The sequence below is a fragment of the Mobula birostris genome, chromosome 18, assembly GCF_030028105.1.
Source record: "Mobula birostris isolate sMobBir1 chromosome 18, sMobBir1.hap1, whole genome shotgun sequence".
Classification (NCBI taxonomy): Eukaryota; Metazoa; Chordata; class Chondrichthyes; order Myliobatiformes; family Myliobatidae; genus Mobula; species Mobula birostris.
The window spans coordinates 36,448,142-36,466,405 of record NC_092387.1 but is presented as its reverse complement, the minus strand read 5'-3'; the positions used below and the strand labels follow the sequence as shown (position 1 = coordinate 36,466,405).

The window sequence follows — 18,264 nt, the reverse complement described above, 5'->3', positions numbered from 1 at the left end:
AATGTAATAAATATATATTACATTTTTAAATTGCATTACAGCATTTCTTACAAAATCTGTAGGCTTATATTTTATGTTGAGAAAATCAGAATTTTGCCCAATATTTTGATAAAAATGGGTGAGATAACATGCTTATTATAAAAGCTTGTCATGATGCCAAAGTCAGCAAGTACATAGAAGGGTTACAAATTCAATAAACTATGCATAAAACAAATCCAAAATATGACACAAACATGAATAATAATGAGGCCTAAAACATTCATCTTGGGTATTACATAAAGGGAGCTTTTGCTTCTACTGTATTGTTACTTCCATTGATGGGGTGATGATAGCCATTCAATTCTGCAGCTGAAGGCGAACTTCTACCAAATATTGTTTAAAAATGCAACAAGGATATGAGAGTGTTTTCAGTGAAATAACTGCTTCATATGCCAGTTGATCCACACAAATATTGAAATATTATGTGCCTTACGCCTTGCTCAGCCTTCCTCCTGGAGACCCAGTCCAGCCTCTACCCTCACACTGCTCACAGTCCTCAGGGAAAGTAGGCTGGCTTCAGAGATCTCAGTCTTTGCAGCGAAGGAATTTGCGACGGGCTTGCTAACACTTATTTGCAACTGAGCTGTTCATTATTTGTGCTTTCAGATCTTAATCTGCCCTCAAAACGTGTAGTGTACCTTTAAGAAATCCAACAGGAAGTAAAATTAGTTAGTGACGTTTGAACCTCCAAATGGTGCGGCCGGTCTGTTGGACAGGGTTAGAGTGATTTGACTGGAAGCTGGCTGTGTTTTGCTTGATGCGTGAGTGTGTTTTGGAACCTGTTGAGGGAAAGAGAGTGGGGAAGGAACGGAAATTGCTGGGAGGGGGTCGTGTGGGTCCGGTAATGGCGGACAAGCTAAGAGGCGGGGTTGAGGGAAAGAAAGTGGAGAAGGAGAGGGATAGAGACTTGGGACCAGAGGTAGGCAGCTGGGGAGAGGTGGATTATTGTGAAGGGAGAAATAAAGGGAATGAAGAGGTAGTGAGGGGTCGGATGAATGAAAAACAAGACAAAGGGAATAAAAGAATAAGAAATAGTGGAGAAAGCTCTGAAAGTGAGGAAGATGAACAAGCTCAGAGAGGAAGATTTAATGAGAAGGCTCAGGGACATATGAAGAAAATTAACCCGTTTGTGCTAACAACAACTCTGACAAATAAGGTAGGGGAAATAGTATTTGCAAAAGTCCTTAATGATGGCAATTTATTGGTAAGATGTGCGAATGAGGAACAACTTGAGAAAGCACTCAAGCTAAAAGAGATAGGAAAATGCAAGGTGGAATACACTGGGAGGGTGGGAGCACAAAACAGTGGTTGTAAAGGAGTGATCAACGGGATACCAATCAGTATAAATATGGAGGAGATAAAGAGGAATATCAAAGGAGGGAAAGTAATGAATGTTCAAAGACTGAAAACAACAAAGGAGGGAGTGAAAAAGGAAGTGAATCAGTATTGATTGAATTTGAAGAAGAAAGAATGCCAAGGAAGGTGTTCCTGGGTTTCATGAGTTACCCAGTAAGGGCGTATGTCCCAAAGCCACTGAGGTGCTATAATTGTCAAAGGTTTGGACATGTGGCTAAAAACTGTAAAAGGCAGAGGACATAGAAACATAGAAAATAGGTGCAGGAGTAGGCCATTCAGCCCTTCAAGCCTGCACCGCCATTTATTATCATGGCTGATCATCCAACTCAGAACCCCGCCCCAGCCTTCCCTCCATACCCCCTGACCCCCGTAGCCACAAGGGCCATATCTAACTCCCTCTTAAATATAGCCAATGAACTGGCCTCAACTGTTTCCTGTGGCAGAGAATTCCACAGATTCACCACTCTCTGTGTGAAGAAGATTTTCCTAATCTCGGTCCTAAAAGGCTTCCCCTCTATCCTCAAACTGTGGCCCCTCATTCTGGACTTCCCCAACATCGGGAACAATCTTCCTGCATCTAGCCTGTCCAATCCCTTTAGGATCTTATACGTTTCAATCAGATCCCCCCTCAATCTTCTAAATTCCAATGAGTACAAGCCCAGTTCATCCAGTCTTTCTTCATATGAAAGTCCTGCCATCCCAGGAATCAATCTGGTGAACCTTCTTTGTACTCCCTCTATGGCAAGGATGTCTCTCCTCAGATTAGGGGACCAAAACTGCACACAATACTCCAGGTGTGGTCTCACCAAGGCTGTGTACAACTGCAGTAGTACCTCCCTGCTCCTGTACTCGAATTCTCTCGCTATAAATGCCAGCATACCATTCGCCTTTTTCACCGCCTGCTGTACCTGCATGCCCACTTTCAATGACTGGTGTATAATGACACCCAGGTCTCGTTGCACCTCCCCTTTTCCTAATCGGCCACCATTCAGATAATAATCTGTTTTCCTATTTTTGCCACCAAAGTGGATAACTTCACATTTATCCACATTAAGTTGCATCTGCCATGAATTTGCCCACTCACCCAACCTATCCAAGTCACCCTGCATCCTCTTAGCATCCTCCTCACAGCTAACACTGCCACCCAGCTTCGTGTCATCCGCAAACTTGGAGATGCTGCATTTAATTCCCTCATCCAAGTCATTAATATATATTGGAAACAACTGGGGTCCCAGCACTGAGCCTTGCAGTACCCCACTAGTCACCGCCTGCCATTCTGAAAAGGTCCCGTTTATTCCCACTCTTTGCTTCCTGTCTGCTAACCAATTCTCCACCCACACCAATACCTTACCCCCAATACCGTGTGCTTTAAGTTTGCACACTAATCTCCTGTGTGGGACCTTGTCAAAAGCCTTTTGAAAATCCAAATATACCACATCCACTGGTTCTCCCCTATCCACTCTACTAGTTGCATCCTCAAAAAATTCTATCAGATTCGTCAGACATGATTTTCCTTTTACAAATCCATGCTGACTTTGTCCGATCATTTCACCGCTTTCCAAATGTGCTGTTATCACATCCTTGATAACTGACTCCAGCAGTTTCCCCACCACCGACATTAGGCTAACCGATCTATAATTCCCCGGTTTCTCTCTCCCTCCTTTTTTAAAAAGTGGGGTTACATTAGCCACCCTCCAATCCTCAGGAACTAGTCCATAATCTAACAAGTTTTGAAAAATTATCACTAATGCATTCACTATTTCTTGGGCTACTTCCTTAAGCACTCTAGGATGCAGACCATCTGGCCCTGGGGATTTATCTGCCTTCAATCCCTTCAATTTACCTAACACCACTTCCCTACTAACATGTATTTCGCTCAGTTCCTCCATCTCACTGGACCCTCTGTCCCCTACTATTTCTGGAAGATTATTTATGTCCTCCTTAGTGAAGACAGAACCAAAGTAATTATTCAGTTGGTCTGCCATGTCCTTGCTCCCCATAATCAATTCACCTGTTTCTGTCTGCAGGGGACCTACATTTGTCTTTACCAGTCTTTTCCTTTTTCCATATCTATAAAAGCTTTTACAGTCCGTTTTTATGTTCCCTGCCAGTTTTCTCTCATAATCTTTTTTCTCCTTCCTAATTAAGCCCTTTGTCCTCCTCTGCTGAACTCTGAATTCCTCCCAGTCCTCAGGTGAGCCACTTTCTCTGGCTAATTTGTATGCTTCTTCTTTGGAATTGATACTATCCCTAATTTCTCTTGTCAGCCACGGGTGCACTACCTTCCTTGATTTATTCTTTTGCCAAACTGGGATGAACAATTGTTGTAGTTCATCCATGCAACCTTTAAATGCTTGCCATTGCATATCCACCGTCAATCCTTTAAGTGTCATTTGCCAGTCTATCTTAGCTAATTCACGTCTCATACCTTCAAAGTTATCCCTCTTTAAGTTCAGAACCTTTGTTTCCGAATTAACTATGTCACTCTCCATCTTAATGAAGAATTCCACCATATTATGGTCACTCTTACCCAAGGGGCCTCTCACGACAAGATTGCTAATTAACCCTTCCTCATTGCTCAAAACCCAGTCCAGAATAGCCTGCTCTCTAGTTGGTTCCTTGACATGTTGGTTCAAAAAACCATCCCGCATACATTCCAAGAAATCCTCTTCCTCAGCACCTTTACCAATTTGGTTCACCCAATCTACATGTAGATTGAAGTCACCCATTATAACTGCTGTTCCTTTATTGCACACATTTCTAATTTCCTGTTTAATACCTTCTCCGACCTCACTACTACTGTTAGGTGGCCTGTACACAGCTCCCACCAGCGTCTTCTGCCCCTTAGTGTTACGCAGCTCTACCCATCTCATTCCCACATCTTCCCGGCTTATGTCCTTCCTTTCTATTCCGTTAATCTCTTCTTTAACCAGCAACGCCACCCCACCTCCCCTTCCTTCATGTCTATCCCTCCTGAATATTGAATATCCCTGAATGTTGAGCTCCCATCCCTGGTCACCCTGGAGCCATGTCTCTGTGATCCCAACTATATCATAATCATTAATAACAATCTGCACTTTCAATTCATCCACCTTATTACGAATGCTCCTTGCATTGACACACAAAACCTTCAGGCGCTCTTTTACAACTCTCTTAGCCCTTGTACAATTATGCTGAAAAGTGGCCCTATGTGCTAGATGTGGGGGTGATCATGAATATGGAAAGTGCGGAACAGGAGTTCAACCAAAATGCTGCAATTGTGGAGGAGCTCATAATGTTGCATATAGTGGGTGTGCGGTTGTGAGACGGGAGACTAAAATTCAAGAAATAAGAGTGAAAAGAAAGATCACTTATGCAGAAGCTGTAAGAATGTCAAGAGAACAGAATAATGTTCCTAATGAACAGGGAGCAATAGGGATACGAGAGATGCAACAAAGAACAAATGACAGGATTTATGTAGACAAAAAGGCTCTAGTAACATTCATTGCAGGAGTGATTAATAGTACTGCTGAGGTAAAGTCAAAAAGTGACAAAATTCAGCTGGTGGTAAAAGCAGCAGTAAACCATTTAGGGTTAGTAGGACTGACATGGGAGGAAGTGAGGGAGGGTGAAGTGTAGGTGTGTGTGTGTGTGTGATTGGGTGAAGGGATTTAGAATGTATGTCTAGTGCACATTCTGGAGCAGAGGGTGGCGGTAATGCACCATTAAGCTGGATGCCAACCGCTGTAAAACAAGATACAGACAGACAGAACCTCCAAACGGTACTGTAATTGTTTGACAGGGAAGCTGGTGATCAGAACCCGTGGAAAGAATGCCTGCCGAGGTCTCTGGTGCTTACTTTAAAAGGGTCAGTCTCTTCTGGATGGCTGTCATCACTGGAGCCTTTGGTTATTTCACTGTAAGTCTGCTTAAAATGTATCTGCCTGGTTTCAGACGTCCTGCTTGGTTAGGACTGCGTTCACAGACCGGGGATAAAAATGTGCAGCGAGAACACCATTTGTTCTGCAAAATAGCAAGTTAAAAGGCTCGCAAACACGAGGAATTGCTTCATATGGTTATGACTGCTACCCACTCATTTCTGTCTGGGTGAAGATGTTTCTCCTAAATATTGGATGAGGTTTTTTTTATTTGTTACTTTGAAAAACATGGGTTGTTGTTCTTTTCAGCTACAGGTGTTTTGGCCGGAGAGCATACCGTACAAAGAGCTTGGGACTCTGGGCAACTTCTTCAAGTATCTGGTGGACCAATATCACCCCCATTTATGTGTTGGGTATGTTTCATGGGTGTATTCTAGCACTACAACTCTCCGACTTCTCTCTCCCATCTTCATTCGACAAATACTGTTCATTTACTGCTTGAAGCTTTGGTCTCTTCATTCTGTTTTGTTGATCTCCCAGTTTATGCCTTTGTGGAATTGGAGGGGTTTCCAGTAGAGATGAATCTATCAGACGTGCCCAAGATAGAATGTGAAAAAATTTTATAGGCACATGGCATGCAATGCTGCCCCCATTCTTTAAACCCTTACCCATTACAAAAAAACCATCAGAATCAGGTTTATTATCACCAGCATGTATCATGAAATTTGTTAACTTAGCAGCAGCAGTTCAATGTAATACATAATACAGAAGAAAAAAATAAGTACAAATCAATTACAGTATACGTATCTTGAATAGATTAAAAATTGTGCAAAAAACAAATAGTATAAATTAAAAAAGTGAGGTAGTGTCCAAGGGTTCAACGTCCATTCATGAATCGGATGGCAGAGGGGAGAAGCTGTTCCTGAATCATAATGATTATCTTTAGTTCAAATTCAAGTTGAATTATCATTCAACCATGCGTGAATACCAATGAATACAGCCAAACAAAGCAGCGTTCCGTCAGGGCCAAGATGCAAAACACTGTACCAATAGTCATAAACAGCAGGTCGGGCAGCATCTGTGGAAAAGATCGGTCGACGTTTCGGGCCGGAACCCTTCGTCAGGACTGTAGGGGGAAGGGGCAGAGGCCCTATGAAGAAGGTGGAGGGAGGGTGGGAAGGAGAAGGCTGGTGGGTTCCAGGTGAAAAACCAGTAAGGGGAAAGATAAAGGGGTGGGGGAGGGGAAGCAGGGAGGGGATAGGCAGGAAAGGTGAAGAAGGAATAGGGGAAAACACAATGGGTAGTAGAAGGAGGCGGAACCATGAGGGAGGTGGGGGAGTGGGCAGAGTGACATACAAGACCACGTTGCACATACAAGATAGCAGTAAGCATACAGTCATACAAAAAAAATATAGCCCAAGTCCCTAAGTGACATGTCCCTCAGATTGATGGAGCATGAATGTTGGCAAGAACAAGCCCTCAGCAGTCCGCAGACAAATGCATGCATGTAATCCAGCTTGTCATGCACCAAATGAACACTGGAGGGCAGCACTAACAGTCGGGTCAGCCCCCTATCCAGCACAGATGCTGTGCCCCACCGCACCCAGCGTCTCCCCTCCTGGCAGCTGCAACAGGCGAAAACGTGGCATGAGGCATAGTCCGTGCTACAACTGAGGCCACACAGCTCCCTTGCTGTCGCTCTTTCCAATAAGCCAGTGAACCAGACTTGCAGTATTCTATGTTACCAACGTCCAACCGGGTCTGGCAATCACTCGCTGTTACACTGCACACTGCCTTTGCACACCTACCCCGGTGCATTTCTGTAGCAGGCAGCAATGTGGTCTGCATCGACTCTAGCCCTTCTGCTAACGAGCAACCCTCACATGTGGTAGGAATGTCCAGCAGTGCTTTGCAATCATAAAAGAGGCGTTTAAAAAAGACAAAAACACATTTGGGTGGCCGCTGCATCTGAGTCCTACTGGAATATAAACTGCTAAATGAAGCAGCAAATGACCTATTACAATCCAAGAGCGGTGAGATATTTTCACAGGAAACGTCTCACACTCACTTGTCACCAGCTAGATGGTTGTGAGAACACTTGATTTGGATGCTACATTTTGAATTCTTTGCAAGCCTGGTGTATACATCGGTATTTGGTTGGGCTAATTGGTATTGGCTTTACTCTTCATATATTTTTTCTTCTGTCACTTGTGAGTGAACTCAGAATATTCAGTGACAGTAAAAGTAAATAATTATAGGAACAGACATTGATGAAATTGGTGCTACATGTACAGCTCTCAAACAACCAAATACAAGCCAGATATAAGATATTAGTTATCGCTAGTGCAGCATCAAAAGTCCCACTGAAAGTAAAGTGTGTTTATTTTCCTTTCCTTAATTTTTTATGAATGTGCACCAAAGCTTATAATTTCACAATCACATTTATTATATACAGTACAAGGTACAACAACAATACTATTTAGAAATCATGTTATTTTTCTATTGTCTTTTAAAAAGATGATTAACTTTTGAACAGGTTTCTAAAATGCTTCATTTATTTCAATCTGTCTCTGTTATGTTAATAGTAAAAGAATAAGTACCTGTAAATAAGCAACAGGACTCATAATTTTTCCTTAAGGTACATAATTATTGTGACTAATTCATTAATCAATGATAACTTCCGCTCAAAATCATGCACAGGACATGGCAAACAAGAGAATTTTTTAGAAGGTCATGTCTAATTTGCGCACATGCTTTCCAAAGGGTTTGCCACTTCTGCTCCAGGGATGTAACCATGAGATCCTTAGAGATCAAAGAATTTGTGTTATATATAAATCCTCAGAACTTGATCCGGTTTGGACGATTATATAGTTGAGGCTTCTGTCATTCTCAAGGCAGTACAGTGAAGCAGGAAACTGAACTGTGTCTAATTGTATTCTGTTGCTGCTGTTTTGGATAACACTGTTTTAAAAATTATAATCATTTGCAGCTACTGGGTGGCCTGGTTGGTCCATTTTGCTGAGGCATTGTACAGCATTAAACTCTGCAGGTGAGGCTACTTATATTTTCCTGTTCATCTAATTTTTAAGGGCTTTTGGTTTCTAGCTTGACTGGCTGAAGTGAAAACACTTGCCATTTTCAGCATGAGATTAATTTGGCACCAACGTCATCCTATGACTTTCCTGAATGAGATAACCAATTTAAGGATAGCTTTGTGCAAAGTTGTTGCTGTTGTAGTCTTGCTTCTGAATCAGAAAGTTGGGGGGTGGGGGGAGAGACTGAGTCTCCATCTAGAAATTGATGAACAAAAAAACCAAGTCAGAAGTTTTGATGAAACCATGGAAGAGTAGAGCAGTGGGCTAAGCATGCATCCTTGAAGTGTGCCAGTGTTGATTATTTGCGAAGAGATGTCATTTCCATTCTATTTTAAATTCATCAGTCCACAGGACTTGTTTCCAAAATGCATCAGGTTTGTTTAGATGTTCCTTTGAAACTTTTGAATAGAACTTTTTGGCTGAAATGAGCAAAGGAATGTGCAGAATTTCATGAAAAGAACCCTTCTCCAATTGTTAAGTACGGAGGTGGATCGATCATGCTTTGGGCTTATATTATAGCCAGTGGCACGGGGACCATTTACTGGTAGAGGGAGGAATGAATTCAATTAAATACCAGCAACTTCTGGAAGCAAACATTACACCATCTGTAAGAAAGCTGAAGGTGAAAAGAGGATGGCTTCTACAACAAGATAATGAACCTAAACGCACCTCAAAATCCACAATGGACTACCTCAAGAGGCGCAAGCTGAAGGTTTTGCTATGGCCCTCACAGTTCCCTGGCGCTGTGGTCTTTCGTCTCTGCCCATACGCCGCAAGTTGAAATACAGCCAGGTGATCAGACTTTCCAAAGTGCGGGTGCCGGATGGCATGGTAAGCATTCTTGATGGTGGTATAACAGTGGTCCAATGTGGTTCCACAGGTGGTCTGTTGGTGGTAGTTGTTCAGAGACTTCTTCAAGCTGGTTTGTTTGAGTTTCCCCTGCCATGATAGGGAAGGCGTCAGGGTGCACGGTTTTGTGACTCTGCTCAGCTCCTCTGGTGTCTGCCTGATGTTGAGCTGAGGTGGAATGTACACCACTAGCAGGATGACGGCAGAAGACTCCCTCAGCAGATGAAATGGAGGACATTTGACTGCTAGATGTTCCAGGCTGGGAAGGTTGATTGACACAGAACCACCACATTTGTGCAGCACGATGAATTAACCATGAAGCATACTCTGCCTCCCCTACATTTAAAATGCTCGTACCTTTAAAACGCTCGTACTACACAGTAAATGGTGAAGCCCTCGGATTGCAACGCTGCTTCCAAAATGGTAGTATGTTTCCCTGAGGCAAAGTGTACACCAGCCCCTGATCTCCCTCTGGTACTGCAGTCTTGGTCTGAAGTCTTCATTTTCCAGAGACTGTACATTCTCCAGTTGGATAATCAGGAGTGGGCGTCTAATGCCTCTGTGATTCAATGGTACCTGCAGACCAGAGCCCCTCCCCCACCTCCTATTTCTAAAAGGAGAACTACGCTCATAGCCTGAGCCTGGAGTCTGGGGTCCGCTGATTTTGAGGATCATTATATTTTTTTAACACCCTGAATGATGTTGCTTACCAGCTGTGACTGTGGATTTCAGCTATAGTGGTCCTAAACAGGAATTTTTGATGACTCCCAACAGAGCTGCCACTTATATTGGTGCCATCTTGGCATCATAGGATGAACGTACCTTACAGAGAGTGGCAGGAATTGAACCCTGAGATCGCCGCTGTAATGTGTTATGCTGACCGCTATGCTTCCGTGTCACGTATGGGCCTTTGTTGTATAAATGATGTAAAACATGATTAGGTATGTATCCATGGTATAGCTACCATTGAATATGTAGTAGGCTATTCAGCTGTTCATGTATGTATAGGGACAAGAATAGGTCACTTAGATATTTTGAGATTGTATAGCGATATTAGTGGGCTATTTAACCCCTTGAGTTCATAACAATAGGAGTAAGCCATTCAGAACCGTGAAGCTGTTCAGCTATTTATTATGTATCTCTTGGTCAATGGGAGAATGCAGAGTGAGTGTGAAAAGTAAGACAGTGAATGTAAAGGGGAAAATAATCAGATTTGGTACAATTTTACGATTGGTGTCATTTCACCCAAAAATAATCACTAATTTGATCAATGGGATAAAATTGATTTTTTGATACACAGCATTGAAAAAAAAACAGCACCACACAACCAATTTCTCTTCCAATGTCAACCAATATCCTTCTGAATTTTCACAATTGTAACAATAATTATGATGTAAATATTTCATTTCACCATGAAATGCTTTGGAGTACTCTGAGGTAATGAAAGCTCTCTATGTGATTAGTCCTGTCCTCAGAGCCACGGATTTTGCTTCACAGATGGGAAAGTTACACAGTTGGGATCTTATGGTGCAGAGAAATTAAAGCACATGCAAATTCAGGGATGCACATATCTTTAATGCTTTTGCCATAATTAAAGCAAGGAGACTCTGCTGGAAATCCTGCAGAGAGCCAGCAGGGGGAGGGAAAGAGACAGGTCAACAGTGCCTAGGATTTTTAGGACTAGTGCAGAGAGAATAATCCTTTATTCAACAACATGGCTAAATATTTTGAGCTGACACAGGAGCTTACTGATGGGCTGAATTACTTGATGATGAGTATGGCAATTAATTTGTAATCCTGATGTCAGGAGTTCAAAGTTGAGCTTGTCTGCTTTTGGAGTTCAATATAATACAGCTGTTTACTAAGGGTTGGTTCCACAAAGGCTGGAAGATGGTATAAATAAAACATCTGTGCAGTACTAAGAGAAAGCCATCTTTTGTATGAGATGTGAAATCAGTAAGAAGTAAAATCAGCTTTGTGCCAATTACATTTCATGAGGCATCACTGGGTGTGCTGTGGTGGAGCCAGTTGTGTTTTTTTCAGGAGGGGGAAATTGCCTGTGTGTATTTGCATGTGTGTGCATGTGTGCAAGGTGTGGGATGGGTGAAGTGTGCTGAGTTTGTGAGCAGGATGTCTGTGTGTGTAGGGTGCATGAAGTTCACTGCATGTGATGTGTGGCAATATACAATTTGTAAAATATGCCGTGCTTCTGGAGTTGCATCGTTTATGGCTCCGGGGGAGGAAGGTAGAATTACAGTTAAGTAACTCTAACTCTTCCTTCAGTAAAGGAATTCTTCAGTCTTTAAGTTCATTAACTTTTGTTACTTGTTCAATGTTTGTACTCTACTGCAGTTTGTAACTCTCCAGCGGATATTTATATTATAAAATGTCTTACTGTGCCTTGCACTCTGATTTGGCAATTAAAACAGAGAATCAGCGATTGGTCAAAATTTCCAAATAATATTGTTTCCTGATAGGATTTAGCCTAACTAAATATTGGGAAATCTAAAACTATTGTTGTCAGTCGCCGCTTCACGTTTTGTTCACAAGACACTAATCTCGTCTGTCTCCCTGGCAATGGGTCAGAAGCTGAACCAGATGGTTCACCACCGTAACTCCAAGATGAACCTCTGGGAAAGCCTCCATTATGGCATCAAGATTGCCTCTTTCTTGGGTCTGGCAAGGAGGAGGTAAGAAGAGGAGAAGGTTCCCTGTTGGCATATTTTATCTAGCCATGTCCTCTGGTGGAGAACTTAAGGCAGGAGCCTAGTCTTTTCCATGTTAACCTCTGAAATGGGTCTGCTGGAGCTAAAGTTGCTGCATTGACATCCAAGTCGTACTCCAAAACATACTCCTGCAATCTGTGGGTCCTATGGGATGAAATCATTGCCTGGAGGAATTTCTGACAAGAAATCTTTTCCAAGAATTTTCTTTCCTGAACTTGATGGTTGAATTGCTTGCCCAACCTCCCCAAACATAGCTCCAAATGAGCTCTTGTTCTGAAACATTGGTCTGTAGGGAGGGAAATAAATCTTCAGGTCATATTTTGTTGGCATTGCTCCCAGCCTAAACTGTGTCAAAGTAAAGACGGGAAGACAATTATCATTGTAAAGATCTTAGTTCTGTCTATTTGCAATAGATAGCCTAACCTGCAAAAAACTTCTGATAAAGCAGTGTTTTGATATTACATTTTATACATTACTTTTGATAAAAATAATGTTTCGAATTTGGCCACAAATGCCAGAAATCTGCCTCCTCTTAACACTAATGAAGATGTATATCATGTGGTCCAGGACAATTCCAGAAGCACATAGTTAAAATGTGGACTCTCTCCGATCTCTCTCTTATAAGAGAACCTGTGTATAAACAGAACATTTCCATTTCTAAATTCTCTATCAAATGAAATACTTTAAAAGTGTGATGCTTTGGATGAAAATTTGCAGCCTAGTTGCACAGAGGAAATTCCCACAAATAGCAATGTGGCAAACAAGTGATCAGTCTTAGGGATGTTGGACAAGGCATGAAGGAGTGCTGCTTTGCCTGTATTCAAAATAATGGCATATTGTATTCACAAGGGAGATCATTTTTTATATCTTTCCCAAAAAAATGGCACCTCCTGTTGGGGCGTTTTTGTGGTTAGGACATATACCAAATATTGATTTCAGCGACCAACCTTCAGATCTGAATATGTATTGAATATTAAATCTAAAATGCAACTCTGAACAATGGTTTCCTAAGAACCATGAACCAGGTTAATTGGAAGACACCACAGTTAACTGGAAGACCAGAAAACACTGATTTAAATTTGTTTTTTGTGTGTATTTGGTTGTCTATAGAATGGGTGTGAAGGAGAGAGGTGTGAAAGTGAAGACAGATGTGAACAGGAAGGCAGATTACTATCTGAATGGTGTCAAATTAGGAAAAGGGGAAGCACAATGAGATCTAGGTGTCCTTGTTCATCAGTCACTGAAAGTAAGCATGCAGTACAGCAGGCAGTAAAGAAAGCTAATGGCATGTTGGACTTCATAACAAGGGAAGTTGAGTATAGGAGCAAAGAGGTCCTTCTGCAGTTGTACAGGGCCCTGGTGAGACCACACCTGGAGTATTGTGTACAGTTTTGGTCTCCAAATTTGAGGAAGGACATTCTAGCTATTGAGGGAGTGCAGTGTAGGTTCACGAGGTTAATTCCTGGAATGGCGGGACTGTCATATGTTGAAAGATTGGAGCGACTGGGGTTGTATACGCTGCAATTTAGAAGAATGAGAGGGGATCTGATTGAAACATGTAAGACTATTAAGGAATTGGACACGCTAGAGGCAGGAAGCATGTTCCCAATGTTGGGGGAGTCCAGAACCAGAGGCCACAGTTTAAGAATAAGGGGTAGACCATTTAGAACGGAGTTGAGGAAAAACTTTTCCACACAGAGGGTTGTGGTTCTGTGGAATGCTCTGCCTCAGAAGGCAGTGGAGGCCAATTCTCTGGATTCTTTCAGGAAAGGGCTAGATAGAGCTCTTAAAGATAGCAGAGTGAAGGGATATGGGGAGAAGGCAGGAAAAGGGAACTGATTGTGGATGATCAGCCATGATCACAGTGAATGGTGGTGCTGGCTGGAAGGGCTGAATGGCCTACTCCTGCACCTATTGTCTATTAAAGTGGTATGTAGTTCCAAGAAAGCATTGTAAATATGGAATTGTCCTAAATTTTCTTTGATCTTTAGAACATAAAATGTCATGTAGTGCTGGGTCAAACAGCTCTTCTTCCTCCAAAAGGGTATCCATCTGATGCCTGCTATATCTCATTTTGTCGAATAAAGAGGCTGCTTCATATCTACCAGTACTTCTCTCTGGTGATTTTGTTCATGCAACAACACCTCCAACAGTACAGTTTTCTCTTCATGCCCCATTGGAGTATCTCCCTAAATTTCGTAGTGATACATACCCACAGATTGCTGATTCAGATGCAGGACTGCACCTACTGAGCCACAGCAATTTAAACTCACAGAGTGAGCCCTTCGTCAGGTAGTGGAAGACCACCCTTTCCAGTCTGGCAAGAGAATGAAAAGACAATGGTTAGGAAGGGATCTTTGAGGCTTTGGTGCAAAAAAGTTGTTTATTCAAAATATTCTTTTCATGCTATGTCCTGTCACAAGTACCAACTATTTTGATGGACAAAAAGTACAAATGATTAATTTTTTTTCTTGATCCTCCTCTTTAAAGGACAATGCATGCTAAACAAACAGAAGTTTGTTCTGGTGGATGTAAGGAGTCCTCTGTCGTATGGACTTTGTTAAATTCTGGTCCAAATAATAAAGTTTGTCTCTGAAGAAATCGCTCCATAGATTTTTCTGAATCAAACTCAAAATGGCTTTGCAATTCCTTTTTTATGGTCAGAGGGAATGACTGTGAGTCTGGATGGTATTGGTAGGACGGGACGTGGGCGTGGGTGCAATTGTGTGGCTGTACCCGATAATGCTAACTATCGTTGTCTTTACCTCGCACAGTGACAAAGGGATCACAAGCCTCAGAGCTCGAGTGAAATGGGCATTTCAAACATGCCTGTTTGGGACCGCCTCTCTTCAGCAACTGTGCTCATACAAACCAGAGCAGAAGGAAAAGTGAAGGCCTGATGATACAACCACATTCCTCATCTCTGGCCACACTAAGCTCAAAGGCACTTTGTTTTCAAGGAAATTGTAGTCTTAAGGTGAATGGTGTTGATAATAATGTGACTAACTTTTGATTGTTTTCTACAACCAAATCATTGACCGTTCTCACGTACTGGTTCATTACTTGTATCAGTTTAGGTTTTCAAGTCATAATGTCAAGTGACCTACTTAAAATGTATAATATGATTTTATACCCATAGCAATCTTTAGATGCCATTTGGTCCTGAAACCTGTTCCACTATTGAACCTGTACCTGAGTTTCATATTCTGCTTTGGTGTGTTTGTCTCGAGATCCTCATCCAACAAAAATCCAGCAATTCCAGTCTTGTAAAGTTCAACTGGCGATTTCCAATCTTTTCATCAATGGAGAGGAGTTCCAGTTTTGAGTGGAAGATAATTATCCTTGTCTCCACAGATGAACAGCTCAGATTATTTATTGAGGATCTATAGGAGACTGTTATGAACGAGGTGTATTGATGTCATTTGAATAACTAAAGGATAAATATAAAATATCAAATAACACTTCCTTTTGTTACCTTCAGTTAAGGGCTTACTTAAAAGACAAACTGGGTCAAACAATGTTTTTGCCAAAACCCAATGAAATTGAAGTTTTAATTCAAAAAGGAAAAATTAAAAAATTTATTTCTTGTATGTATAATTTGATTCAAAAACAGACAATTAAACAAGGAATCCACAAGTCAAAACAAAAATGGGAAACAGATCTGAATATTAATATTGATGAAACAAATTGGTCAAGACTCTGTCTTGACAGTATGACAAATACAATAAACATTCGACTTAGATTAGTACAATATAATTTTTTACACCAATTATATATTACACCGCAAAAAATAAATAGATTAAATTCAAATTTATCCAATCAATGTTTTCGGTGTCATCAAGAAATTGGTACTTTCTTACATTCTACTTGGTCTTGTTCTAAAATTCAACCTTTTTGGATAAATTTAAGAGTCTTATTGGAACAAATTACTGGAACTCAACTTCCACATAACCCTGTATTATTTCTATTAGGTGATATTGAAGGGATAAAACCGAAACTTAAACTGAATAAATATCAGAAAGAATTCATAAGAATTGCATTGGCAGTAGCCAAGAAGGCTATAGCAGTTACTTGAAAATCGGATTCGTATTTAAGTATGAATGGTTGGAACAATGAAATGTCTAGTTGTATTCCACTCGAAAAATTTACTTATAATTTAAGAGATAAATATGATACATTTTTGAATATTTGGCGCCCTTATTTACGAAAGATAGGATGGCATATTTAGTTGCTCCGATGATAAAGATATTGGTCCCTTGGGGAAAGTAATAAATAAATATACTAAATTTACTTTGAATCCCATGGAGCATGTGGAAACCTTCCAATATCCAGGCAGTTCTTCTTTCTTTTTCTTTTTTTTCAGTTAGGGGTATATATCGGGGGGTAGGGTTAAGGGGAAGGGGAGGGTAGTCATTATCTTTCTATGTAATCACTTCAAAAACTCAATAAAAATTATATTAAAAAAAAGATTATTTATTGAGACAATGGACTTCCTCTGCTTGTTGAAACATATTCAGTACTTACTCCATCAACTGACAGTAGCTTTTATCACCTCAGTCAGATCGTCTCTCAGCCTTTAATGTGAGGGAATAAAAGCTATGCTTATGCAACATGGAAAAGTAAGGGCCTCTCTGTCTACCAGACAGGGCTTGCAGCTGTTGATGGCAGTTTTATAGTTTAAGGAGAAAACTTCTGAGTGAAATTAAGCTCAGTCCATTCTGTATCACTTCCCTACCATGGTCAGGCAGTGTGTGTTCACTCTTTCATTGGCTCCTTGTGCAAAGTCCTAAGAAGCAGAAGTGATGGATGGTAACCTGCAGCCAATCCATCAGCTCTCATCAGGTTGGGCTGTGTAATTTTCCTAATCTGGTTTGCAGTTTGGACCACTGCACTGATTGGACTAAAGGTACTTAGTCATGTAGTTCAAAATTCGAAGTAAATTTATTATCAAAGTACATATATGTCATGGTATGCTATCCTGAGATTCATTTTCTTGTGGGCATACTCAACAAATAACGGTTGCTGAACCTGGTGGTGTGAGTCCTGAAGCTGCAGTACCTTCTTTCTGATAGCAACAGCAAGAAGCATGGCCTGGGTAGTGGGGGTTCCTGATGATGGATGCTGCTTTCCTGTGACAGCAGATGTGCTTAATGGTTTTACCCATGATGGACTGGGCCATATTGACCACATACTGTGGTGCTAGAAAGTTCGTGAACCCTGAAGAATTTTCTATATTTCTGCATAAATATAACCTAAAATGTGATCAGATCTTCACGTTGTCCTGAAACTAGATAAAGAGAACCCAATTAAATAAATAACACAAAAACATTATACCTGTTCATTTATTAATTGAGAAAAATGATCCAATATATTACACATATTTGTTGGAGAAAGTATGTGAACCTTTGTTTTCAGTAACTGGTGTGACCCCCTCGTACAGCAATAACTTCAACCAAACACTTCTGGTAACTGTTGATCAATCCTGCACATGGGCTTGGAGGAATTTTAGGTCATTTCTCCTTAAAAACTGCTCCAACTCTGTTCTTCCTTGCCTGAACTGTTTGCTTCAGGTCCTTCCTCAACATTTCTATAGGATTAAGGGCAGAACTTTGGCCTGGCTATTCCAAAATATGAATTTTCTTCTTTTTAAACCATTCTGTTGATTTACTCTTGTCTTTCGGATCATTGTCTTCTGCAAATTTGAGATGTGCAGCAATGTTTTTTTTGAAGAACTATGGTTTCCTCCATGGTGTCCTTCCATGAACACCATTCTTGTTTAGTGTTTTTCCGATAGTGGACACATCAGTGGGGCACGACTGCGCAAGTGCGTGAAAGTCGGACCATGAGGCAGCGGGAGAGTTAAAAAGTGAGCAGATTAATGGAGCGGGAGACAGAGTAGGAAGGCTTTGGCTTGAGAGGCTTCGGCGAGCAGAGGCTAAGGAAGAGCTTCACTCCAAGTGAGGTAAGGCTGGTAAGTTCCTTTAATTAATTTAATCACCTTAAGAGTAGGTAATGGAGGCAGCAGTTAGGGCAGTAAAGTGCTCTGTTTGCAGTATGTGGGAAGTCAGGGCAAGCACAATTGTCCCTGATGACTACACCTGCAAAAGGTGCATCCGGCTGCAGCTCCTGACAAACCGAGTTACGGAACTGGAGCTGGAGCTGGATGAACTTCGGATCATTTGGGAGGCAGAGCCAGAAATAGAGAGGAGTTACAGGGAGATAGTCAGCCCTAAGGGTCAGGAGACAGGTAGCTGGGTGACTGTCAGGAGAGGGAAGGGGATAGATAGAATGAGCAGAACACTCCTGTGGCTGTTCCTGCCAATAATAAGTATATCATTTTGG

At 41.4% G+C, this 18,264-nt stretch overlaps 1 protein-coding gene across 3 annotated transcripts; it reads left to right on the top strand.

The window, feature by feature from the left end:
• The first annotated feature begins 719 nt into the window (after window positions 1-719).
• tmem254 (transmembrane protein 254) lies at window positions 720-16,301 on the top strand. 3 transcript variants are annotated; one of them, XM_072282000.1, is made up of 5 exons: window positions 720-800; window positions 5,177-5,293; window positions 5,562-5,665; window positions 8,242-8,301; window positions 14,697-16,301. In XM_072282000.1, exons 2-5 carry the CDS (start codon window positions 5,207-5,209, stop codon window positions 14,812-14,814), a joined length of 369 nt encoding a protein of 122 aa, XP_072138101.1. In that variant the 5' UTR covers window positions 720-800; window positions 5,177-5,206; the 3' UTR covers window positions 14,815-16,301. The 3 variants fall into 3 exon arrangements, with proteins under 3 accessions (XP_072138101.1, XP_072138103.1, XP_072138102.1); XM_072282001.1 differs by having other exon boundaries at window positions 724-756; XM_072282002.1 differs by lacking the exon at window positions 14,697-16,301 and having other exon boundaries at window positions 8,242-8,305.
• Window positions 16,302-18,264: the final 1,963 nt, after the last annotated feature.